The 27774-nt window shown below is 33.2% G+C and overlaps 1 protein-coding gene across 4 annotated transcripts in view; it reads right to left on the reverse strand.

Annotated features, from left to right (window-relative positions):
• LOC131802338 (headcase protein) overlaps positions 1 to 27774 on the reverse strand; it is a 403675-nt gene that overhangs the window by 238344 nt on the left and 137557 nt on the right. For all 4 annotated transcript variants that reach the window (XM_059122500.1, XM_059122503.1, XM_059122495.1 and 1 more), the window contains one exon: positions 12384 to 12480. In XM_059122500.1, coding sequence (XP_058978483.1) covers positions 12384 to 12480 — 97 coding nt within the window. The remainder of the gene's footprint in view (positions 1 to 12383; positions 12481 to 27774) is intronic.

Raw genomic sequence — 27774 nt, forward strand, 5'->3', positions numbered from 1 at the left:
TCTCACCCTGGTCTTATTCTTCGCTTCACACTTAACATTTTCTACGAAGGAAATTTTCAAATATTTTTCAAATATAATTAAAAAAATTATTAAAATGGCCTTCTTGCTTTCTTACATTTATGACTACAGTACAATTTGCAAACAGGATATTTATTGTTCTTCAATTTTCTAAATATTCTACGTTGTATGTGTTTCCCTTTTTTATAGAAATTTTATAGAATTGTTTTTACAAGTAAATTTATCAAAGGGATTATTATTTAAAAAACAACTTTTCCGGTGTTTTGTTGTGAATAACGACAGGCAGAATGGGACGGAAGAGGAACAACCACTTCAAGCAACATGTTCCTAACATAATTAACTAGTTAACTTGTTATCCTCAGTGGAAAGGAGGGATAATTTTTATTTTCAACTGCCTAACTAATAATGAGGATAATATGATACGGAGATTTGTTGTTTTTTTTTCTTTCAAATGCCGAAGAAGGAAACACAAAATTGTAACCCTTTAAAGGGGATTTAAGAAAAACCCCTTTTTACACAAAACAAAGCTTGACGAGATAATGAATGAGTGTATTTTTTTGACTTGCAACACAACAGCTGTCAACGAGCTATATTTAACCCCTGTTTTCCCCTTTTTACGTCCGCTATTCGCAATCATAATTATTACATATTTTCAAACGTAAAAATAATGATTGAGGCACTTTTTTTTTTCTCGAAAATAAAAGGAAAAAAAACTACTGCGTCTAGAAATAAATATAATTTATCATAATCTTAAGCTTAACAATTTCGTTACGCCATCCGGAGATTTATGATGTGCTTCCACGTTTTTGGGAAAAATCTTTTATTAATTGTTTGTTATGAAAATGCGGAGTAGAGAAACATATCATTTGACATTTTTTTAATTAAATTTGCATATTAATTTACCGCAAAAAAAATTGATATATTTTCCTTTTCATTTCATTTATAAAATTTTGAATAGACCTCTAATGTCGAGTGATTGATTGTTTTTTTGTTTGGGAAACCCTAAACATTCTTAAATATTATTATTTTTTTTTTTTTTTTTTTTTTTTTTTTTTTTGGTTGTATTCTTGACACCATGGTGACATCTGAATTGTAGAAGGTAAAAAATCAATGTGAGAATTCCTTAAAATTTTGTAAATGGTTTATCGAATGAAAGTAGAATAGGGTGTTTCATAGAAAGTCTTATTTTTTCAAAATTCGTAATTCCCTTTCAATTTTCTGTACTAAGCTAGAAAGACTTAATAGAACGCCCTTGCTGTACAGGGTTGCACATATTCGACGGACCCATCTGGCAACGCCATAACTTTTGACAGAGATGTCACATTGCTTAATGACATACCGCGTTTGAAGCGTCAGCCCAAACAGATTTTTACCATGAACCAATACACGCCACGCAAGCGCTCTGAAATTTACAAGAAGTCAATTGTGAAAACTCAAAGTGCTTTTAAAACATTAAAAAATGTTCGAAGTGCGCCTTCTAAGAACACCATTAAGCATTTATACGAAAAATTTTCGACTGGTAAGGCTCTTTCTAATCCGAAGAGGCCATATAAAAGTCGACCAAGGCGATCGGCCGAGAGAGAGAGAAGTCCCCAAGAACATCCCAAAAACGCCGTTCTCAGCAGTTGGGTATGGCTCGGCCCACTTTAAAACGGATTATTCGCATTGATTTGCATTTGTTCCCATACAAAATTCAATTGACGCAAAGAATGTTGCCTGCGGACAAGCCTCGTCGATTGGAATGGGCCCAAAGGTCCGTCGAATATGGGCAACCCTGTATATCAGTAAACGATATTCATGTGGCGAAATATTAGTGTTTTTTTTTTTTAAATTACAAAAGTTTTTTCATTAAAAATTTAACTGTTTATTAAAAAAACATTAAAAATGCCCTCCCTTAAAATCACTAGTAATCTGTTAATTTTAGGTTTATACAGGGTGGGATGAAAACTGCAACCAACTTCAGACTGCCACCCGTCCGACAGCTGTTAAAATTATTCCAGTGACAGCTCAGTGTATTGTTAACCAGCGTACAAAAGCATTTTGGTGAGAATTTTCCGAAAGGAAATAGACTTAAAAGAGCCAAAGAGTTGCTTCGCTTGGCCGAAAATTATGAACTGCCGAATTTGCTTTTCTCCGATGAGAAAACATTCGGTGTCCAGTAGTGCGTAAACAAACAAAATAGTCATGTTTACTTGCCAAAGAGGTCAGCTGAAAATGTGCACCTTCGGTTGGCCACCAGAACTCAAGCGCCGGCCATGGTGATGGCGTAGCCCTCTATAACAGCCGAAGGTCGAATAAATAATGAATAAATGCCGAATATTACTGCGAAAATATTCTGGAAGGTGTATTAAAGCCTAGAGCTTGTACATTCCAACAGTACTCGGCACCATCGCACTCAGCATGCGCCACTCAGGAATGGTTACAAAATGAGGTTCCTCGCATCGTTTCCAGCGCGCAATGGCCACCAAAATCTCCGGATACAAATCCGTTGGACTATTGTGTCTGGAGTTGGTACTAAAAAATACCAAAGTGTCGATCACCTTAAGCAAGCGCTTTGCCGGAAATGGGCCAAAATCCCGCAGAGCAACATTCGGGCAGCGTGTGACGGTTTCAATGGCCGTTTGAAGGTCATAATTCGTGCCAAAGGTGACCATTTCGAACAAATCTAAACTAATTCTAAAATTTGATGCTATTTCCGACATTTTTTGCTTTCAGCAAATAAAACTTAAAATAATGTAAAAAATATGGCGTTTGACTTTGTTTCAGTTTTTTTAGCTTACCCTATATATATTATAAAAATCGGTTGCTCCATTTTAGAACACTACAGTTGAAATTGTCTTCAATATTTCGCCACACTTCATTTTCAAACACACGGCCTTAATTAGGACTGGCTCATCATTTCTTTATTTTTGCTTAAATATCTAAAACTTTATGCTTATATACTACATACGAATTCGCTGCTAAAAAAATTATTCACATCAAAAAAATCAAATTCAACCACTATTTTCTCTCAGTGCAACTCAACAGCACATCAGTGGGACACATATGGCTTTACTACAAATTCCATTTTCCAATTTTAATAACATAATTTGCAAAATGGCCATTACGTAGTCTAGATTGCTTCGCTTCTTTTCGTTTCCTCTATTGCTATGGTAGCTACACAACTATAAATATAATATTACATTAAATATTTATAAATTCAATAAAAGAAAATTTACAATTTTGGACGAAAGCAAAATAGACGAAAAAGAGGATTTTTTTTGGCAAACTAAAGGAATAAAACTAAAGCAAAACCCCTGCCAGAATATTTTTCCTTCGATCATCCTAACTAAAAATAGAAAAAACAAAATCTTTGCATACAAATAAAGCCAGGAAAAGAAAATATTGAAAAAACAACAACAGACTCTGGGTTAGTTACGCATGCATTTGCCAAATTGAATTGTAAGCCATGTTGTTTTTCTTTGTCGTCGGCATCCTATTGCATACCTTGTGTTTTGTTTTTTTTTCTTTGATTGTATATTCAATTTCATTCATACTTAACTCAATACAAAAAACAAGGACGCCAACACCGAAGATACTATCCTTATAAAATATGCAAGGGATTTTTCTTGGTATTGTTATTTTCATTTTCGAATACATAACTGCATATGAGAAGGATATGCATTTTTTCTCCCTTAACTGGTTTGAGGTCTTATCCTGCATTGATCCTTTGTTTGGTGAGGGAAATTTATCCCCACCCTGATTTATAAGTTATTGATAGGAATTTTGTGTGTGTTTTTAAGTTTGTGTAAAATACTCGGGAGTGAAATTATTTTTGGGATAGAATAATTTGATATTGAAAGGTGGAGTCTATGATCAATGGCAATGGGAAATATTAAAAAAAAAAAAAACAAATAAGCTATAAGTTCGGCCGACCCGAACTTTGAATACCCTACACAATTTGGAACGAATTTAAAACTTTTCAAAAAAAAAACAGAAAAAAAAACAATCCGTTAAAAATTCTGTTAAAGTCTTAAAAATACTAAATGTAGCCGACATATTAGGGTCTAAACGACGACTTAGATCTGCAAATTTTGTCATAAGCCATTATAATATTCAAATGCGAAACTTGGAAAAAAAGGTGATTAAGGTACTATTATATGGGGCAGTACCAAAATGTGGACCTGCAGAGACATTTTTATGTCAAAGGCTGAAGTATCCAATACGAACTCCAAAAACCAAATTTGAAACAATTCCGCTGAATAATGTAGCTAAAATCATCAAAATACCGAGTATCGGGAGCTACCGTTATACGGGGGCTATACGAAGACGTGGATCTTCACAGACAATTCTCTGTCTTAGACTGTAGTATCCAATACGAACTTCAAATAACAAAAACAATTTCGGTGAAGAATGCCGCTAAAATCATCAAAATACTGAATATCGGAAGGTACCGAGGATGTTATACGAAGACGTGAACCTGAACAGACCATCTCCCTAACGAACTTCAAATACCAAATTGGAAACAATTTCGGTAAATAATGTCGCTAAAATCATCAAAATTCCAAACATCGGGAGGTAGCGTTATATGGAGGCTATACGAAGACGTGGACCTGCACAGACAATATTCGTTCATATGCTGTAGTATATATTACGAACTTCAAATACCAAAGCTGAAACAATTCCGGTGAATAATGTCGCTAAAAAAACAAAGTAACGAATATCGGGGGTACTGTTATATGGGGGCTATACGAAGACATGGACCTGCACAGACAATTTTCTGTATTAGGCTGTAGTGTCTATTTCGAACTTCAAATACCAAATTTGAAACAATTCCGTTGAATAATGTCGCTAAAATCATCAAAATACAGAATATCGGGATCGTTGTATGGGGGCTATACCAAAACGTGGACATACATGGCCCATTTTCAATACCAAAAGTCCTGCAGACATAATATACATTTGAGTAAAATTGTATTAATATACTGTATTTCGTTCGGAAGCTAGAGTGATTTCCACAGACGGACGGACGGACGTCTCTAAATCGACATAGAATTTTATGCTGGTCAAAAATATATAGTTTGTGGGGTCTAAAATGTATATTTCGAGATGTTACAAATGGAAAGAAAAACTAAAGATACCCTAAATACTATGGTGGAGGGTATAAAAGAAATTTTCATTTGTCATAATATTTCTTTTCTCTGATAAAATTTCATTTCGGAATATTATTTATTACAAATCGATGAAGGATAGCAAATTCGAATTTCTTGTCATTGTACAAATTTCGAGTAGTTGAAGAAATTCCCCCGAATACCTTGACTCCCCATATACTATTTTTATTTTTCTCCTTTTTCCTCCACAAATATTTTAAACAATAAACATTTTTGTGAGCAACATTGTTGCATGTTTATTTCTTATGAAATTTTATATATCGTCCAATTGTTGGAACAAAAATATATGTCACAGCTGCACATATTGTTTATTCCCAGAAGGCAAATTGATGCTTAGTTCGCTTTTTCTGTACAGCTTGGTATTTGAAATTTTTTTCTTTTTCGTTTTAAAGAAACTGAGCGATAGTTGTTTTTTTCTGTTTAGTTTTTTTTCTGTTTATTTTTTTTTTTTTTGTTTTTTGTGGAATCTCGATTTGTTTGAGATTCCATTCATAATATCATTTATGATGAAGCGTCGGAATAATGATGCTTTAGTTTTGTATTCCAATTTTTGTTTATATTTTTATAGTAATTTGAGTATTTGTTTTTTTCGTGATGAAATTTTGTTGGATATTATTTTTTGGGAAGATTACTGAAATTTTACGACTTAAAATTTATGTTTCGATTTATTTGTTGTGCTATATTTTTTCGGAAATTAATGAGCATTTTTGTTTCAACCAAATCTTTTGTTTATTTTATTTTCAATTTTTAATACATATAAGCATTCAGTTTAGTTTTAGGTCAATGAACCTAAAATGAATGTGGAAATTGAAGAAATGGTGGTCTATAAAAAAAAACAACAAATGAATTATATTAACTTATAAGAAGTAAAAAGTTTGGCCAGGCCCACTTTTTAATGCCATCCACCATTTGCAAGGAACTTGAAAATTTTCAGAAAACTTCCGGAAACTATCACATAAAAAATGTTATATGGACCTCCTTACGAATTTTTTTGTTGTTGTAGGTTGTAGTACCCATTACGAACTTCAAATACAAAGTTTGAAACAATTCCGGTGAATAATGTCGCTAAAATCATTAAAATACCGAGTATCGGGAGGTACAGTTATATTCTTTTTTCCATAGGTTGTAATAACCATAAGGATCTCCCTCTCGAACGATAGCGTGATTACAACAGACAGACGGACATCGCTAGATCATGTTAGAATTTTACGCTGATCCAGAATATATATACTTTGTAGGGTCTATTATAAATATTTCGAGGAGTTACAAACGGAACGACAAAGTTAATATACAGGGTTGCCCATATTCGACGGACCCATCTGGCAACGCCATAACTTTTGACACAGATGTCACATCGCTTAATGACATACCGCGTTTCAAGCGTCAATCCAAGCAGATTTTTACCATGAACCAATACACGGCACGCGAGCGCTCTGAAATAGTTGAAATTTACATTCAACAGAAGAGGTCAATTGTGAAAACTCAACGTGCTTTTAAAACATTAAAAAATGTGAGAAGTGCGCCTTCTAAGAACACCATTAAGCGTTTATACAAAACATTTTCGACTGGTAAGGCTCTTTCTAATCCGAAGAGGCCATATAAAAGTCGACCAAGGCGATCGGCCGAGAATATCGCTGCCGTACGAGCCAGTGTTGAGAGGTCCCCAAGAACATCCCAAAAACGCCGTTCTCAGCAGTTGGGCATGGCTCGGTCCACTTTACAGCGGATTGTTCGCATTGATTTGCATTTGTTCCCGTACAAAATTCAATTGACGCAAAGAATGTTGCCTGCGGACAAGCCTCAAAACAAACAAAAAAACATGGGTCCGTCGAATATGGGCAAACCTGTACCCTTCATAGAATGGTGGAGGCTATAAAAATGATTGTGAAATCATAGGACACTAATGGCAATCTATAAAATTTTATCAATATTTTGTATATCAATATTTAATCGAATTTTATTAATGAATTTGACAGAATAATGTCATTCGCGGAGGGTATAAAAAGTTAGGTCCTTGTTCGAAATATATTGTTTATCCCAAACTGTCAATAGCAACACTATTTTCATTGATCAATATCTAAAATTATTTCACATTTTCCATCACAATTTCATATACAAATCCGTTTTACAGCGAAAATTTTAGTTTTTAATCGGAATGTTTAATGGACCAACCGACACACCACCACCCATCAAAAGTGATATAATCTAATATTCTTAAGAAACGTTTAAGCACGCCATCAACATTGCAGAAATGAAAACAATAAACATGCCACTTAAAAAGACCATTCATTATATAAAAGGCGTTGCTTAGAATTCTAAGAATTGCTGACTGACTGTGTTCTACGATTTAAAGTCGTCATTGGGATTCTAGAATTTCATATGGTGGGATATTGCATGAAATTAAAGCAGAAATGAAAGTTTATAACGGGTATGAAATAACGGGTATATACAACATCAGTCTCTTATAGACAACATATTGCAGATTCAAGGCGGTTTGGATCTTTATAAAGAATTTTTTCGTTTAGATCTTTTTTATGGAAGATCCAGATGATCTTCAAAAAGATGATATTCAAAAAAATTAATAAATAAAAAAATGCTGTGTAAAATGTAACAGCTTATATACCACCTTGAAAAGGTGGGAGGGTAACTTTTTCATTAAGTTTGCAACATCCCTAAATTATCGTCGCAGACCCCATAAAATATATATATCCATAATCTCTCGTTTTTGAATAGCCGTCATATAACGGTACCGCCTGTTATTATTATTATTATTATTATTATTATTATTATATTATTATTATTATTATATTATTATTATCTTATTATTCTTATTATTATTCTTATTATTCTTATTATTCTTATTATTATTATTATTATTATTATTATTATTATTATTATTATTATTATTATTATTATATTATTATTATTATTATTATTATTATGTATTATTATTATTATTATTATTATTATCATTATTATTATTATTATTATTATTATTATTATTATTATTATTATTATTATTATTATTATTATTATTATTATTCATTATTATTATTATTATTATTATTATTATTATTATTATTATCATTATTATTATTATTATTATCATATTATTATTATTATTATTATATTATTATTATTATTATTATTATTATATTATTATTATTACTATTATTATTATTATTATTATTATTATTATATTATTATTATTATTATTATTATTATTATTATTATTATTATTATTATTATTATTATTATTATTATTATTATTATTATATTATTATTATTATTATTATTATTATTATTATTATTATTATTATTATTATTATATTATTATTATTATTATTATTATTATTATTATTATTATTATTATTATTATTATTATTATTATTATTATTATTATTATTATTATTATTATTATTATTATTATTATTATTATTATATTATTATTATTATTATTATTATTATTATTATTATTATTATTATTATTATTATTATTATTATTATTATTATTATTATTATTATTATTATTATTATTATTATTATTATTATTATTATTATTATTATATTATTATTATTATTATTATTACTATTTTTGATGAATTTTCCACATTTTTCACGGATTTGATTAAAAAGTGATATTTATACTTCATAATGGGTTCTAGCTCCGCTGGTGAAACATTGTATGCATAGGTCCACGTTTTTGTGTAACCCCCATATAACGGTACCTCCCGATATTAAGTATTTTGATGATTTGTGCCACATTTTCCACGGATTTGTGTAAAAATTGGTATTTGTAGTTCATAATGGGTTCCCAGTGCCGGTGGCGAAACATTGTATGCACAGGTCCACGTTTTTGTATAGCCCCCATATAACGGTACATTTCAATAGTCGGTGTTGGTTTGATGATTTTTGCCACATTTTTCCATGGATTTGTCTAAAAATTGGTATTTGTAGTTCATAATGGGGTCTAGCTCCAACGGCAGAACATTGAAAATGTAGGTCTACGTTTTCCTGTAGCGCACATACAACCATTACAACAGATACTAGGTATTTTCATAATCCTAGTCACATTTACAAAATTTGTTTCAAATTTGGTATTTGAGAAACTTTGGTAGATGGCAATTCTTGAAGTAAAAAATTGTCTATAGAGGTTCCCGTCTTGGTATGCCCCCATGCAAAGGCCTCACCCACTTTATGGTTTTCTGAAAAATTTAACAGCATTATCCAAAGGGTCTTACTGGTATTTGTAGTTTAAAGTGGAACACGTTTGAATTCAGATACTGTTATATAAAAATGTTTTCTTTACCCAAAGGTGGAGGATATTAAAAGTTCGGCCCGACCGAACTTAATGCTTTTTTACTTATTTTTTTTTTTATTTATTTATTATACAGAAATAAGTTCTATATATGGACAATTTAAGAAAAATCTGGGCCTCTCAATCCAATGAATGTTTCAATAAGACTTAAATGAAAACTATTACCGTTTTTTGTTTCTTTGAATTTAGGTTTTTCTATCACTTTGTCTGAGAAAATTATATAAAATTAGAGCTGAATTACTAGATATAGATGTTAGATACAATTCTTGGAATCATATACTTGGCAATTGCATTTTTTATAATTTTTTGTTAAATTTATCCAAACGAGATGAGTAAAGTAGCCAAAAAAATTTTTTTTTTTTTTTGATATTTCGTCAGCACCTGTTTTGTTTTTTTTTAACAATTTATTATTATATCAAGGAATTTCGACCAATATTTCCAAGGCTGAGCCCTTCAGGAACTCCAAATTAGGTATTTGTCGATTATCCACCCCAACTGTTTTTATTACACAAAAGTCATCTTCTTCTTGCATATGTTCTCTATGTTGGAAATATATTACATAAATTTGAGAACAATTGTATCCCACTAATTTAAAATTTTGCAAATCTATTCTTGTTTTAGCCTACTTAAAAAGGTGAATGAATCTTGCAACGCGTTGCATATTTTAGGTGCTTTCAACACATCTTTGACATTTTATTAACAATTAAAACTTTATTATTACATTTGCATTGAAAATGTTAATAAATAAAATAAAATTTAACATAAAAGAACATCGCAAGTAAATTCTGAATGTTGTAAATAATTAAAAAGAAACAAGTGCTGCAAGGATGTTTTAATTTAAACAAAAGGGAAAAGAATGTTTGGTGTAAACCATCGGGAAAAAGAAAGAGCACGAGAGAGAGAGAGAACGAGAGCAATGAACCCATTCGGCATGGCTTTAATTAAACATCAGTAGACCGTTAAATAGAAAATAATTGAAACAAAGAAACATATTTATGTTGTTCGGTAATTTATTGCAGCATTTGTTTATGAACATATATCACAACTAAACAACACAAATAAATATTGGAAATTTTTTGGGAACTCTTTTTTCACTGGTGTAGAATAAGCAATTTAAGAGATATATACCTCCATAATCATATTTTTATGGGCAAAGACTTTTTTTAATCATAGACGATGACTAGTTCAGGAGAACTATATTTATTGGTTCCTAGCTTTTGTCATCTTTTTTTTAAAAACTCTTTTGCCATGTTTTGTCTATATTTTCCAAAAACTATGTATGACAATTATTTCGATTGCAAAATGTTGTCTATAAAGGTCCAGGGTTGTGGCATTTCGGCCAGATTGGCTTTATATATTCAAATAATTTAATCAAATTCAACCTAAGATATTTGAATATATTTACTGAAGATTTTTAGATGATCTCTTCTTTGTCAATTCTTAGAATTATGATGCCCAAATATTGACCGAAATATAATATATATATACGAAAAATTAAATGCTAAATTAAGGTCTCAAAGACTTTCAGCAGATATATCTTCTCAATTTTAAACTTTTGGTATGGCTCATCTAGTTATACCCTCAGCCATATGGCTACAGATGAGTATCATTTGATACAGTCAAAACGTGCCTAGTCGAAATAACGGGTCTCTTTGGACCAAATTCGTTTCTGGACATTTGATCTAGCGATGTCCGTCCGTCCGTCGGTCTGTCTGGCTGGTGCGCACGATGACTCTCGAAGGGAATATCCGATTTGGTCCAAACTTGGTACATCGTAATATTTTTGCCAAACTTAGATCGAGTTTTGAGATGGGCAATATCGATCCACTCCTTCTGGACCCAAAAAAATGTTGAAATTTTCAAAGAAAATATTTTACTGAACAGAAAGACAAGGGATGATCCGATTTTGCTCCAACTTTGAAAATCCTAATATTTCCATCAGGTCAGATGCGAAAATGGACAATTCCGGTCCACTCCATCCGGTACCTCCCCCACAGAGGGCCAACATTTTGAATTGTTATTACTCTTATAAAATGAGATGTTAGAGCCCGATTGTCTTTAAATTTCACACATCCCAATATTTCTATTAACCCAAGGTCTGATGTTAAAATTACATATATCCGTCCCCACCTTCTTTGAATAATTATAACTCTCATTAAATGTGATGTAAGAGCACGATTGTCTTCAAATTTCACACATCCCAATATTTCTATTAACCCAAGGTCTGGTGTAAAGATGGAATATATCAGCACACTATTTGTGGTACCTCCCCCACAAAGGTTCAAAATTTTGAAAATTCATGAAGCTTAAAAAGACGAAATAAACATCCGATTCCATTCAGACTTGGTATATCTCAATATTTCTATCAACAGAAGATCTGTTAGAAAGATGGTAGAGATCGGACCATTTCTTCTAGTACCTCCCCCACATGAAATTTATGATTTCGCATAAAATTGGATATAAATATTCGATTTTCTTGTAATTTTTCCAATACCAATATTTTTATCTATATTCAATGAAGTATGAAAATAGAGCACTTCGGTCGACTATAACTGGTACCTCACGCACATTTTCTAAAAATTATCATATATCTCATATAAAGTGAAGGAAATAACCAATATGGTCCAAACCTGGCACGTCCCAATATTTATATCATATTTATTTAAGTTCCATACGAAATGGACAGTAATAACCCATTCTTTCAAAACCCACTCCATAGGGGTCAAGAGTTGGAATAATCTTAACAGAAGTCAAAATATTTTTAAATAATCGAATATTGGCTGAGGGTATACATCTGTTGGCAAAACCGACCGATACTTTTTTACATGTTTTATTTACTTTTAAACCTGCTGAATATAAACAGATTTTTTTATTTTAGGAAAAGCGTGGAAACTTACCTTAACTTGATAGGAATTCAAACGGGTTTTCGGCAACAGATTGAAAGATGAAAAATCCAAGCGACGTGAAAAGATTCCATTGCAACCAGATGTAGAACTGTAATATAAAAAATATAACATAACAATTAGTCAAATTAAAAATATATATAACAACAATAATTTAAAAATAAAAACAATACATTGGCCACATTTTGCGGCTTAACTTATTGTCTGAAATATTATTATAAACATTTAATAATTCTAATATAAATCCCCCTATGGAAAAGTAATAGAAAATTACAAATTGATTCAATGATGATGATCGACCAAAAAACCGCAGCAATAAATATTTCCATATTTATCAACCAAAAAACAAACGAAAAGAAGAACCCCAACGAAAAACACAAAAACCCAAAATAATTCCCAAATTTTATAACGAGTTCGAAAATAAAATACAACAATAGATAAGAAAGCTTTGAAATTGAAAATTAAAAATACAAAAAAAAAAATGCAAAACAAATAGAAAACGAAAAGGCAAAACAGAAAACCACAAAAAAGAAACTAACTCTTCACATTGTGTTTTCTGTTGACGTTGGTGTGTGGTGGTAATATGAGCGAATTTAACCTTGACATTGAATTATTATAAGTTTGAGTGAATGTGTGTGTCTGACTGCTAACTGACTGACTGTGCGCGCTTTTTATACATATATATTTTTTATAATTCGGTTAATTCATTCCACAGCACATTAGCAATCAGCACAGCCAGCAGCAGCAACACCATCACCAGCAGCTAGCTAGCTAAATGACGCTATGTCGTTGTCAGCTATCAAACAGCAAACAACTAAACAGCTGGTGGGGCCTGACGCCGCCGGCCAGTAATAGAAATAAAATATATATATATACTATAACAACAACAATAAAACATCAGCAGCCATAAGTTAAGGAAATTTTAGGGTGATGGTATGATGATAGGGAGAAAGTATAGATAAGGGGTATTTTAAAACTACTTCAGAATATGAAAACAACAAAAACAAAGCTAATTAAACCAATAAAATATCAATGCATTCCAAACTAGCTCAGGAAGAAGTAATATTCAACTAGTTCAGATGAGGCAGAAACCAATCATTATCATTCAGGAAAATATCTTCCATTGCAAGAATACATCTTAAGGATCTTATATATGAATAGGATTTAATAAAGGTCTTCCCTTGCAAGAGAACCTCAAACGATCGTCGGTAGGAAAATGTACTTCAACAAGGTCCTTTTAAGTTCTTATTGGAACACGTTGGTACTCTATTGGAATAACACGTTTGTAATGTATTCCCAAAAGGATTCTACAGGGTGAGATAAAAAAAACTGCAACAAAGTCGGAAATAGCATCAAATTTTAGAATACGTTTAGATTGGTTTGAATTGGTCACCTTTGGCACGAATTATGACCTTCAAACGACCAATGAAACCACGCACCCGAATGTTGCTCTGCAATATTTTGGCCCATTCCCGGCGAAGCGCTTGCTTGAGGTGATCGAACTTTGGTATTTTTTAGTGCCAACCTTGCTTTTCAAAATATCCAGACACAATAGTCCAACGAATTATTATCCGGAGATTTTGGTGCCCATTGTGCACTGGAAATGAAGCGAAGAACCTCATTTTTTAACCATTCTTGGGTGGCGCATGCTGAGTGCGATGGTGCTGAGTCCTGTTGGTATGCTAATACACCCTCCAGAATATTTTCGCGATAATATTCGGCATTAATTCTGATGCCACGGTCGAATAATACGAGCGGAGAGCAACCATCGACTCTTATGGCGGCCCACACCATCACCATGGCCGCCGCTTCAGTTCTGGTGGCCAATCGAAGGTGCACATTTTCAGGTAAACTCTGTGGCAAGTAAACACGATCATTTTGTTTGTTTACAAACTGCTGGACAACGAATGTTTTCTCATCGGAGAACCCCAAATTCGGAAGTTCACAACTTTCGGCCAAGCGAAGCAGCCCTTTAGCTCTTTGAGTCTATTTTCTTTCTGTTGATGTGTAAGTTCTTGCCCTTTTTGGAATGTCAATGACGATATGTTCAGCTCACTAGCCATTGTTCGGCCAACGTGACACGGGTTTCGATCAAGTCGCTTCTTCACTTTTCGACCCATTTCTGCAGATTTTGTTGTTTTCTTCGTTCACTTCCTTGTTCCGTTCACTTCCTTCGGCTACGCTACCAGTATCACGGTAACGAACGATGGTACGAGACACAAAAGATTTATTCACATTTAAATGCTGGAATGCTCTAACGATAGCCACATGTGATTTTCCAGCCAAACATAAGGAATGAGCTGTCACTGTAATAATTTTAATAGATGTCCGACGAGTGGCTTAGAAATGACAGCAGTCTTAAGTTGATGGCAGTTTTTGCATCTCACCTTGTATTATTCTTACGTGCTTTATAAAATATGAAGTTTGTGTCTTTGCTACTCAAATTTGCAAACAACTTGACATCAATGTCGAGTCAACGAAATTCCCCAACTTTTTGGACCTACCCTCGGCGAATACACCAAACAAAATAGCTCTACATTTTGTTTTTTGGGCAAATATTTAAATACCCAATAACAATAAAGAAAAGAGTAATAGTGAGGTAATTATAAATGGGCAAAAATGCGGGAGGGGCGGGGGTGAGTTTGAGGATCATACACGCGCTTTGAAAAATGTTTTTTTTTTTCAGACAGTTGATAGAGTCATTCATTGTTACTTCGATGGGCACCGCAGGGCGGGAAACAAACATTGAGCAGTCATCAACTGAATGGAAGAATATATTTAATTTTTTTGCTGGTGTTAAGAATTAGGGAATGCACGAAGAATGTCGTCGTTGTGTGTCTTCTGTATTTTTAAATAGCTAAAAAAAATCAAAAGAAAAAAAACAACAAAATTGAGAATAAAAATCCAGTCAAATTGTAAATTCGCGTGTATCGTTTAATGTCAGAACGTGCTTTCCTTAGCTGTGTAATAAAAATTAAAATGATATTTGATTTAAAGAGGAATGATTTTTTGGGTTAAAATGTCGAATGTTTGAAATATAAGGAGATCTGCTTCGGTCTCTAGTCAAAAATGATTAATAATTAAAATATTGACGGAGCAATACATATAGGGAGTGGATTCTGTTGAGGCAGTATCAAACTCTTGCTGTAAGCTTGGTGATGAAACAAAAATCAGTTACAATTGAAAACATTAAACCGAATATTGAAAGACAGAAATTGTATGGTTCTTGGAAGTTAGATAATTAAGTATTTTATTATTGGAAATATTTCTCAATCTATGAAAAAAATTAAAACAAATATAATTCAAAGATATAAGAAGCCTTTTTCCCCTACAAATGTTAGCAAGGGCTTTTTATATAAAAGTACTAAAATTTATTTTATATACTTTCCAAAAAATATTTGGCAAATTGTTCTTTTCGAAGCCCTCCACCCCTGTCTAATATGTACTTGTGTATATTTGTAAGTTCTCGCAATATTATGAAACACTTGCACGATTTTATCGCCTTTCTGGGGGAGTTGCGTTTAATCCACCATAAAACAAACAATTTGCTATGCATTTGGCTTTTTTTGTTCATTGAATTAATAAGACTATTTAAAATTCAATGCTGGCACATGGATTTTAAGTAATTTTATTCAATGAGGTATAGATAATGTTGGCTTAGCGATTGGGGGTGTTATAATTTTTTAGTTTTATAGTTTCTCGAATTAAGTTGTATTTAGACAAATTAATAGACCATTAAGTAAACGGTTTAAGTCAATCAACGTATTGGAAATTAATCACAACACATACGTGAATTTTTAGACCGATCAATGGGGTTTTGGAAGGGGGGTTTGTATGCTGAATCGCTTGGGTAACTAGACATTTTGGGGGCAATTGTAATTTATTTGATTACAAAAAGTGTAAATACAGGCCAATCTGAAAGTAATGAAAAAAAGAAATAGATTTCTACAGTCAGAGACTTTTGGTGTTGAAAATTCTGCTATAGGTCTCAGACTACATCAGAGGTTTACCCAGAGGTCCCAAAGTCTATTTGTGAAATCAAACAATTTTCAACTCTAAAAAATTCATATTTCCACATTAGCATACCTGCGGACAAAATCATTCAACCCAATGAATAGTCACCCTAAGGGCCTCAAAATTGAAAAAATAAAACTTTATTCAAATCAATATCGAAAAAATTTTCGACTTTTTAAAAATTCGTATTTTAACACTGAGGGCCACAATGTTGGGCTAATGGGTCGAAAGGTCCTTTAAATACTATTCTAAAAAATTCTCGTTTCAAGGTAGGATGGTAATTGCGAAATATTCCATCCTTTTTATATAATTTTTAGGAATATTTCGCAATTTCCATCATATCTTGAAAAGAAGATTTTTTAATCTATAAAATAATATTATTTAAACATTTCCACGTTTCATGTTATGATGGCTCTTGCAAAATATTGTTAAAAATCAACGTTTCATGGTCTGATGATCCTTTAAAAAATATTCCTTAAACATGACCAAGTTTCATGGTCTGATAATCCTTTAACAATATTATTTAAACATGTCTGTTATTTCGTGGTTTGATGGCTCTTAAAAAATATTGTTAAAAAATCCACGTTTCTTGGTCAGATGGTCCTTGAAACATATTCTGAAAGAGATCCACGTTGCATGGTCTGAAGATCCTTTATAAAATATTTTTCGTAAGGAAACCCACGATTCTTGGGTTTGGGGTCGACGTTTCATGGTTTGATGATCCCTTAAAAATATTATTTAAACATGTCCACGTTTCATGGTCGATGGCCCTTTAAAAATCCACGTTTAATGGTCTGATATTCCTTGAAAAATATTCTTAAAGAAATTCACGTTTAATGGCCTGATATTCCTAGAAAAATATTCTTAAAGAGATCCACGTTTCTTGATCTAACAATTGTTGAAATATTTTTAAAAAAATCCATGGTCCTTGAAGAAAAAATTCTTAAAATGCATTGTTTCATGGTCTGATGGTCCTTGAAAAATATTCTTAAAGAAATAAATGGTCCTTGGAAGAAAAAATCTTAAAATTCATCTTTTATGGTCTGAGGGTCCATGAAGAAAATGTTCTTTAAAATCTACGTTTCATGATGTGATAATCATTAAAGAAAATATTCTTAAAAAAATCCATGTTCCTTGGTCTGATGGTCCTTGAAAAATATCCAATAAAAATCTGTGTTTCATGGTGTGATGTTCCTCGGAATGTAATCTTAAAAAATCCGTGATATGTAGCATGAATTTTCCAAAAAAAAAATCGAGTTTATGTTGTATGGTCTTTAAAAAAATTTTCTTAAAATCACGTTTCAAGTTCAATAAGTAAATTTTTTTATAAGATTAACATACATTTAAATTTCCAAAATTTTCTAAATGTATTTTCCTCTGAGTCACATTCATCTAGCAATCAACCTTCTCTTTATTTATTCTTTTAATCAACAATTATATAATTCGATATACCATGTAGCAAAAATCCCGTAGAAAATCCCACAAAAGAACCCGATGCATGAAATGTGAAAAGAGGTAAGAGTAAAAATAATGCCGGCTTCTTGAAAAAAAAAAAAAATAAATAAAATAACCCGAACAATTTTGTTTACGAAATTGTGTTCTTCTTACCCCTCTGCCCAACGGTGATGGTGATAAAAGCTGTTATTGAATTTCTTTCTTTTAGCTTCGTTTGTTTCTTCTTTTTTTGTTAATATAAAATACAAAGCGATAAAAATATAAACAAGCTGCTAATTTTCAACAACATTAGCAATTGATAACACCGTCAACCAATTCCAAGCTGAAGAACTGAAACAACAACAATATTTGTATGGCTGATATGTGACCAAGGGGGATTTTGCCCAGCCAGAGAGAGAGAGGTGACATAAGGTTGCCTTGGTCGAGAATGTGTGTACTATGAAATAATATGAAAAATATTTGGAGATGATAATAGCCGTACAAATATAAATTTGTTTTCGCTTTTTTTTTTTCTTGCAGATAGCAAAGATGAAGCCGGTTAGAGGAGACTTTATGACGCTGTTTGCCTATGAGGTATATCACACGTTTAAAATGATGATTATTATTAAAAAAAAAAATGAGAACAGAATTGCATTAGGCTTGGGGGTGTGGGTAAATTTTTGCTATTTTTTTAATAGAAAAACCTCTGGTACAAAAAGTTTCCGACCTCGCTTAACCTTATCAATGCAAAAATATCAAATAACCCACAAAAAAAATGTTCAATCTAATTTTATTTGTTTTCCTGTAATCGAATACATTGCTCGCCGAAAGGAAAAAAAAACTAGAAACAAGTGATCTTTTATGTAATTCCCTTAAATGTTCTGTTAACCTTTAAGAAACCCCCCCAAAACAACAACTAACCAGCCAGCGATGTTATTTCAATTCTGTTTTCAAATTAGGAAACAATCCACAACGGGAAAAAAACGAAAACAAAAGCAAAACCTTTTCACAAGGCGTGCTATGGTTGAACATTTCATTTCGAATCTATTTTGGTGAACATCTAAGGAAACAACAACAGCAAAAACACCAAAAACAATTGTTCTAATTTTGTAAATGCCTTCGTTTCTTAGTCACCACAAAATAAAAACAACAAACTGAAAAGAAAAACACCAATAATGCATTTAAATTGTCTTGTCTTGTCCTAGCACAATTTTTTATTCAGTTTCGTATGTAAGTAAATAAATTATAATTTAAAGTTTACAAACTAAAAACAAAAAAAAAAAAAAAAAAAACACTCAACCCCATTGATGTCTCGACAAATCAGCTAAATTGCTGGAAAAAAAAGAAACAACAACAACAAGAACAGAATTGTTTACATTTTAGAGCCGCGCGGTCATATTCCACTAAAACAGCCACTAGTCAGCAAAGTAGTCAGAAAGCGCCACCACACCACAAAACGTGACAGCAAGAAAAAAATGCTTAGAAAATAGTAAAGCAAATACAACAACAAAAACAAACAACCTACAACTATGAACTATTGTAGAGGCGATGAGATTATTTTGCATAAAACGTGCACCAACTATCATTATAATAGACACAGCAATAACAACAACATGGAGGATTGCATGGAGGGAGCCAGCCAAGCAACAAGTGTGTTCTACACTTGAGGAAAAACTAAAAGAAAATTGTTGAAAATATATTCATTCTCAAAGGTTCTCCATTGCAGAAATGAAACAGGGTGAGATAAAAAAACTGCAACAATGTCAAACGCCATAATTTTTACCTTTTTTTTAATTTTATTGAATTAAAACAAAAAATGTCGGAAATAGCATCAAATTTTAGAATAAGTTTAGATTTGTTCGAATTGGTCACCTTTGGCACGAATTATGACCTTCAAACGGCCAATGAAACCGTCACACGCTGCTCGAATGTTGCTCTACGGTATTTTGGCTCATTCGCGGCAAAGCGCTTGCTTGAGGTGATCGACACTGGTATTGGTACGACTGGTATTTTTTAGTGCCAACGGATTGGTATCCGGAGATTTTGGTGGCCATTGTGCGCTGGAAATGAAGCAAGAAACCTCATTTTGTAATCATTCTTGGGTGGCGCGTGCTGAGTGCGATGGTGCTGAGTCCTGTTGGAATGTCCAAGGCCCAAGGTAAGCGGCCAAAATATTTGCGTGCCCAAGGCTTTAATACACCATCCTGAATATTTTCGCGATAATATTCGGCATTTATTCTGATGCCACGGTCGATTAAAACGAGCGGAGAGCGATCATCGGCTGTTATGGCGGCCCACACTATAACCATGACCGGCGCTTGAGCTCTGGTGGCCAACCGGAGGTGCATATTTTCAGCTGACCTCTTTGGCAAGTAAACACGATCATTTCAATTGATTACAAACTACTGGACAACGAATGTTTTCTCATCGGCCAAGCGAAGCAAGCAACTCTTTAGCTCTCTCGAGTCTATTTTCATGCTGTTGCGGTGTAAGTTCTTGCACTTTTTGGAATGGTTCAATGGCTCATTTTTCAATATTAGCCGAATGGAATATTGCGATATGTTCAGCTCACGAGCCATTTTTCGGCCACTGTGACGCGTGTTTCGATCAAGTCGCTTGTTTATTTTTCGTACCATTTCTGCTGATGTTGCTGTTGTCTTCCGTCCACTTCCTTGACGTCAGGCTACGCTATCAGTATCACGGTAACGAGCGATGGTACGAGACACAAAAAAAATCTATTCACATTTAAATGCTGGAGTGCCCTAACAATAGCCACTTGTGGTTTTCCAGCCAAATATAAAGAAATCACGCTTGAATTCCATCACGAACAACAATATAATGAGCTGTCCATGGAATAATTTTAACAGCTTTCGGACGAGGGGCTTAGAAATGACAGCAGTATGCAGTTTTTTCATCTCACACTGTATAGAGATAAGTCCTCTATGCAAAGAATGTTTAAATTTAACATTCAGAAAAGAGACCTTTGAATTTAGACTGTCGAGCTTCTAAAAAAATAAGTTCTCTTACAAAGACCTCTTTTAAGAGATCTCAACGGAGAGAAGAGTTTCAACGGCATTTTTTAGACATAAAACCTTCGAAACGTCCTTTTGCTGGTCCTCTTTAGAGAGAAGGCTCTTTTATAGGTATTCTATGCAGAAAATTACTTTTTAAGGAATTCTATAAATAGAACACCTGGGAACCCCCTACTTTGAAGAAAAGGTCTAGTATGTTCCTTCTATGGTTAGAACAGGACCTTCTTCAGTGAAAATACCATTTTAAATTTTTAGAGAGGCATTTTCCCAATTTTTTTTTTTTTTTTTTTTTTTTTTTTTTTTTTTTTGAAGAATTTGATCATTTAAACTCTTTTCCGAAGAGAAGACCTCCTGCAGACCCCCTCATGTCTTCGATTGAGACTGGAGCTTTAGAGGTAGTTTATAACCACAAGACCTTCGAAACGCCCTCAATAAATATATTCTGGGCTTTCTTTAAACATATTACCTTCTGGTAAAGGCATTCTATACACAAAAGTCCTCTGCAGACCTTCTATGTACAGAAAAAGAAGACTTCCAAAAAGCCTTCCACTATCTAGCATTATTTTATTTTGAATCTCTTCCAGTTTTCTCTGACTGTATTTATTCATAGTTCATCTCTCATCACTGAGTTAATTTAAAATGTAACATTTTCAGATTGTATACGGTATTGCCGTTTTCTTCATTTTTTCTAAACGTTACGACGTCTTGAGTCAACGAATCATGTAAGGAATGAGACCTTAAAGATCTCCTCGTATTTGGTTGTCTGTTTTTTTTCGTTTGTTCGTTCGTTGGGTGTAAATATCTAACAAGTGTTTTTCTCCATTGTTATTTCACAGAGGTTTGGAGTTCAGGTAATTTTGAACGTAATTGTGGCAAGGCTGGCAGGCTGGTTGTATGCCGACTGGCTGAGGGTATTTACTTGAATATTTGATTTTTGCAATAACACGTGTTAACCTTTTCGTTAACTGTCTTAAATAACACACACGATTTTGGCAACAAATTCAAATTGTCTTTGACAGCTGGGGTCTTCGTGTGGGTACTGACTGAGTCTGCCGTTAGTTTATTTTCCTTTTGCTCTGCGCATAGCCTCCGAGAGTCTTACTGTCTGTCGATCTGTCTGCTGGTAATTAAGAAGAACTTTGCAATGATGTTTTTGCTCCTAAACCGAATGTGTGGTTTTGGTTTCATTTGTGGTTTTCCCGGCCGGGGGTTGAGACAAGAGTTTGGAGGCAAGAGTGTACCCTGCTTCAAAAGTTCAAAAAACTCATAAAACATTAGCTGCCATTTTTAACAGCAACAAATGTGAAAATTCATACATATGAATGGATCCTGTTGCAGGCAGCCCCAAAGTAATTTATTTGGCGTTAGAATAAAACAAAGGATGGCAAACATAAACGAGAAACAAAAAAAAAACAAATAAAATATGTGTATGAATTATTTGCCATAAGGCAAAGACACGCATACACCAAATGTGAGAGGGATATAAAATGGCTTACGTATGACATTTTGAAATGCCCTGTTCTCTATCCTTAATAATCCTTAAATTGTTGGAAAATTTCACCAGCAACTTAAAAGGCAATGCCACGATAGAAGGCCTCTGGAAATCTTCACATTTTGGTTTTATCCCATCACCTTACCTTGTCGCTGCGATTAAATTTACGATAATGTGAACTATTTTCAACACTAAATAATGTTGTAACATTAGCCATCTAACACAGCCATTATCATGTTAATTGCAATGTAAGTTAAAAAAAGTCTCAGTGCCACGACTGACCGGGCCAGCCAGCCAGCCAGCCATTTAGTCATTACCAGCGGTTGGGTAAGAGTGTGAAAAGTAAGCCAGCCAAACATAGCAAGCCCACTGAAATGGGTGCAGCTGACTTAGTCTGACTCTCTGTTATCGTCCATTGTGGTGTGGCACTCAATTTAATCTTGTCTAGTGCCTTTGGATTAATTAGGTTTCTATTAAAATGAGTGGCGGTAAACCTGAACAAGAAAATGGGCAATTTGGATCAGATTTCATATTTCAAGTAAATTAGTAAAATATCAAAATAAAAAAATAAGATGAGATGTGAATGAGGCCCATTGACGTCAGCCTATTTTGCATGTCGAAGGGAGAGAGGGTAGAGACTTTAATGTATTCAATAAAATGTTTATTTTGTATATTTGTTGGGAAAAAATTAGCTAAATAAATACCACATTAACAAAATATTGGTATATTTTTTAGCCACATAATTAATTTTTTTTATTATTTTTCTCACATTTTATGTTGATAGTAAAACAATAAAGAAGGATCGGTCGGTTTTGCCGGTAGATGTATAGCCTCAGCTAATGTTCGATTATTTAAAAATATTTTAACTTCTGTTATGATTATTCAAACTCTTGACCCTCTATAGAGTGGGGTTTAAAAGAATAGATCAATATTGCTCATTTCGTATCGGACCTAAATAAATATGATATAAATATTGCGGCGTGCCAGGTTTGGACTTTATTGGTAAGTTCCTTCAGTTTACATGAGATACGTGTTAATTTTTAGAAAATGTTAACATGTGCGTGAACTACCAGATATAGTCGACCGAAGTATTCCATTTTCATACTTCATCTAATACAAATAAAACCAGTAAAGAAAGTCCTAAAGTCAGGCGGGGCCGATTTTATGATACCCTACACCACTTTGCTAATTTAGTTGAGCTCCGCATAACAATTAAAAGTTTTTATGGGAGAATTCAATCATACACGCTATGATTATAATTATAATTTAAAATTCAAAGGGCTAAATATGCCGAAGCATTTGTATTTTTTAAATTCGGACTTGTATTGTCCATTTGGTGCAAAATTAATTTGAAATCAGATAAAGTTATATATGGTAACTATATCCAAATCTGAACCGATCTCGATAAAACTTAGCAAAGGTATTTCTGAGCTGCATTTGATATATTTCCCCAAATATTGTTGTTACAGAGTGCATATTACGGCTGCGGAGGACAAAAATAACAAATCGGATGAACAATATATATGAGAGCTATAGCTATATCTGAACCGATTTCCATCAAATTTAACATGCTTATTTTCAAGCCTAATTTGGTTGTATGTGCAAAATTCCATACTATTCGGGCTGATATTTCACGTTTGGTGAACAATAAAAGGCAAATCGGACGAATATATATATGGGAGCTATATCTAAATTTTGACCGATTATCTCCAATTTCAATAAGGTTCGTCCTTGGTCCAAAGAAATGTTGTTTGCAAAATTTCATCTCAATCGGATAATAAATGCGACCTGCATTTTGTTCACAAGAATACATGGACAGACGGACGGACGGACTGACATGCATAAATCAACTCAGAAAGTGATTCTATGCAGATCATCAAAAGGAACTATGGGTCTACCTCGCTTCCTTTTGCCTGTTACAAACAAATGCACAAAGACATAATACCCTGACCAGCTTGTGGTGTATAAATATTGGTATGGCCAAAATAATAAGAAAATCGAACATTTATGTCCAATTTATGAGAAATCATAAATTCCTTATTCATCTGAGGTTTCTGGTTGAAAGACATATATTTAGATATGGCAAGTTGTAAAGAATCGCCGAGTTCTTTCGCAACTGACAGATACAATTGTTGAAAGGTGAGGTACCAGAAGGGGTTATCAGATATATAGCATATTCAGATCTTGTGTTAGCAAAACTATATGTATGAGTGAAATACAAAGAGAACCTGAGGCTTATTTCAGATTTTATAAACGTTTTGGTTATTCAAAACTTTGACGCTTTATGGGAGAAGCACCGGAAGGAATGGCCCGATCTCTACCGTCTTTATAACAGATCCTGTGTTGATAGAAATATTCAGATGTGAAAAGTCTAAATGGAATCGGATCTTAATTTCGCGTTTTATGAGCTTAATCAATATTCAAGATTTCGACCTTTTGTGAGAGGCGGGGGTGTACAAGAAAGAGTGGGCTGATATATTCCGTCTTAATACCAGATCTTGGGTAAATCAAAATAATAGGATGTGTGAAATTTGAAGACAATTGGACTATTACATCAAATTTTATAAGAGTTATAATTATTCAAAATTTTGAAACCTTGTGGGGGAGGTCCTTGATGTAGAGGACCGATGTTGTCCATATTCGCACCTGATCTAGTACTGACACAAATATTAGGGAAATCGGAAAAGTTCGAGCAAAATCGGATTATCGTTTCTCTTTCTGTGCAGAAAAAGTTTTCTTTTTGAAAATTTCGACCTTTTGCGTGGGAGGTACCAGAAGGAGTGGACCGATATATTGCATCTGAACACCAGACCTTGGGTTAAAATAAATATTGGGATGTGTGAAATTTAAAGACAATCGGACTTTTACATCAAATTTTATAAGAGTTATAATTATGCAAAATTTCGAACCCTTGTGGGGGAGGTACTTGATGGAGAGGACCGATATTGTCCATTTTCGCACCTGACATAGCACTGACGCAAATATTATATTTGCAAAGTTCGAGCAAAATCGGATTATCGTTTCTCTTTCTATGCAGAAAAAGTTTTTTTTTTTTTTTTTGAAAATTTTGACCTTTTTCGAGGGAGGTACCAGAAGAAGTGGACCGATATATTCCATCTGAATACCAGACCTTGGGTTAAAATAAATATTGGGATGTGTGAAATTTAAAGACAATCAGACTCTTACATCACATTTTATAAGAGTTGTAATTATTCAATTTCAATCCCCATTTGGGGTGGACCGATATTGTTCATTTCCGAACCTGACGAAAATATTAGGATTTGCAAAGTTGGAGCAAAAGAGGTTTATTCTTTCTCTTTCTGTGCAGAAAATATATATTTTTTGAAAATTTTTACCTTTTGTAAGGAAGGTACCAAAAGCAGTGGACCGATATTGCTCATCTCCGAACTCGATCTAAGTTTGGCAAAAATATAACGATGTATCAAGTTTGGACCAAATCGGATACTCCGTTCAAAAGTTATCATGTGCACAAGCCAGACAGGCAGACGGGCGGACATTACTCGATCGTCTCCAAATGTCCTGAAACGGATTTGGTCCAAAGAGACCTAGAGTCTAAAACCTTTATTTCGACTAGGCACGTTTTGACAGTATCAAATGTCCTAGCCATATGGCTGAGGGTATACAAATCTGTTACTTAGGAACAATTCAGATTTTGAAAAATAAATACCCAAAAATACATTCATAAATAGATATTCCGACACATACAGCTATTTAGCCACGTATCCACTCCAAAGGGAATAAAATTAGAAATTTAGACAACGAAGATGGCTGCATAAATGTCGTAATTATTGCCTGTTGCAAAACAAAAAGGATTTTTAATACATATTAAATAAGTTGTATTTAGTGCACTGTCTTTAGCAGCATTTTACCCATAAAAGCTTTACAATTCTGGTATATCCTTCAATATTAATTACAATTTTTCTTTTGTACAAACTGATTAATAAAAGACTAAATTTAAAAAGAAGGAAATAAATATTTCTTAAATAAAGTTCCAAGTGCTAGAATTACAGAATGCATATTTTTCTGCAGCTAAAACCATAAAAAAAATCGGAAGTAAAGATTCAGCCGTGCATTCTTTTACAGACAGTTTTTAGGTGCATAAAGATTCCAAATTTTCTTACCGCTTGGATGAAGTGTACGTAGTTTTAGTACGTATTTAAATGACTCCGAAAAATACATATGCAAAAAACGTTTATAGCTTTTGTCCAAGGAGCCCGCTGTTACAAATTTCTTCTTCTTTTTTATATTACCAAACACATAATTCAAATCAATATTTAGTTATTTGCGAATAAGATTTTTTTTGTGTCTGAATCTTTAAATTCCTACATTTGTGATTCATCTCAAGACAATTTTATTTCATCAAAAGACTGCTAGCTAACGTTGCTTTGGGAATCTCTCGGAATTATAGATTTTAATTGAAACAAGTTTAATTGAAACAAGCTGTAAATTCGGCCGGGCCGAACTTTAAATACCCTCCACCATTTGGTACAAATTTGACAATTTCCAAAAAAAAAAAAAAAATAAATAAATAAATAATTAATTAATTAAATAAAATCCGTTAAAAATTCTGTTAAAATCTTAAAAATACCAAATGCTTATACGACGACGTGGACCTACACAGGCAACTTTTGTCATAAGTTATTACAATATTTAAATGCGAAACTTGAAGGAAAATCGGTTTATAATGTAGCTAAAATCATCAAAATACCGAATATACCGTTACCGTTATGTGGGGCTATACGAAGACTTGGACCTGCACAGACAATTTTATGGCATGGGCTGAAGTATCCATTACGAAATTCACATGCGAAATTTGAAACAATCCCGGTAAATAATGTCGATAAAATTATCAAAATACCGAATATAGGGGGTACGGTAAATGGGACCTACATGGTCCATGGACGTGGACCTACATGGCCCATAATGTCGCTAAAATCATCAAAATACCGAATATTGGGGGGGGTACCGTTATATAGGGGCTACACGAAGACGTGGACCTGAACAGATAATTTTCTGTCTTAGGCTGTAGTATACATTACGAACTTCAAATGCCAAATTTGAAACAATTCCGGTGAATAATGTCGCTAAAATCATCGAATATCGGGAGGTACCGTTATATGGGGGCTATATGATAACATGGACCTACATGGCCGATTTACGAACTTAACCTGCCTACTGACAAAAGATACATGTGTGCAAAATTTTAGCCTTCTATCTCAATTTGTTCGAAAGATAACGTGATTACAACTGACAGACAGTCGGACATGGCTAAATCGTCTTAGAATTTTACGCTGATCAAGAATATATATACTTTGTTGGGTCTGACATGAGTATTTCGAGGAGTTACAAACGGAATGACAAAATTAATATACCCTCCATAGTATGGAGGAGG

The sequence above is a fragment of the Musca domestica genome, unplaced genomic scaffold, assembly GCF_030504385.1.
Source record: "Musca domestica strain aabys unplaced genomic scaffold, Musca_domestica.polishedcontigs.V.1.1 1, whole genome shotgun sequence".
Taxonomy (NCBI): Eukaryota; Metazoa; Arthropoda; class Insecta; order Diptera; family Muscidae; genus Musca; species Musca domestica.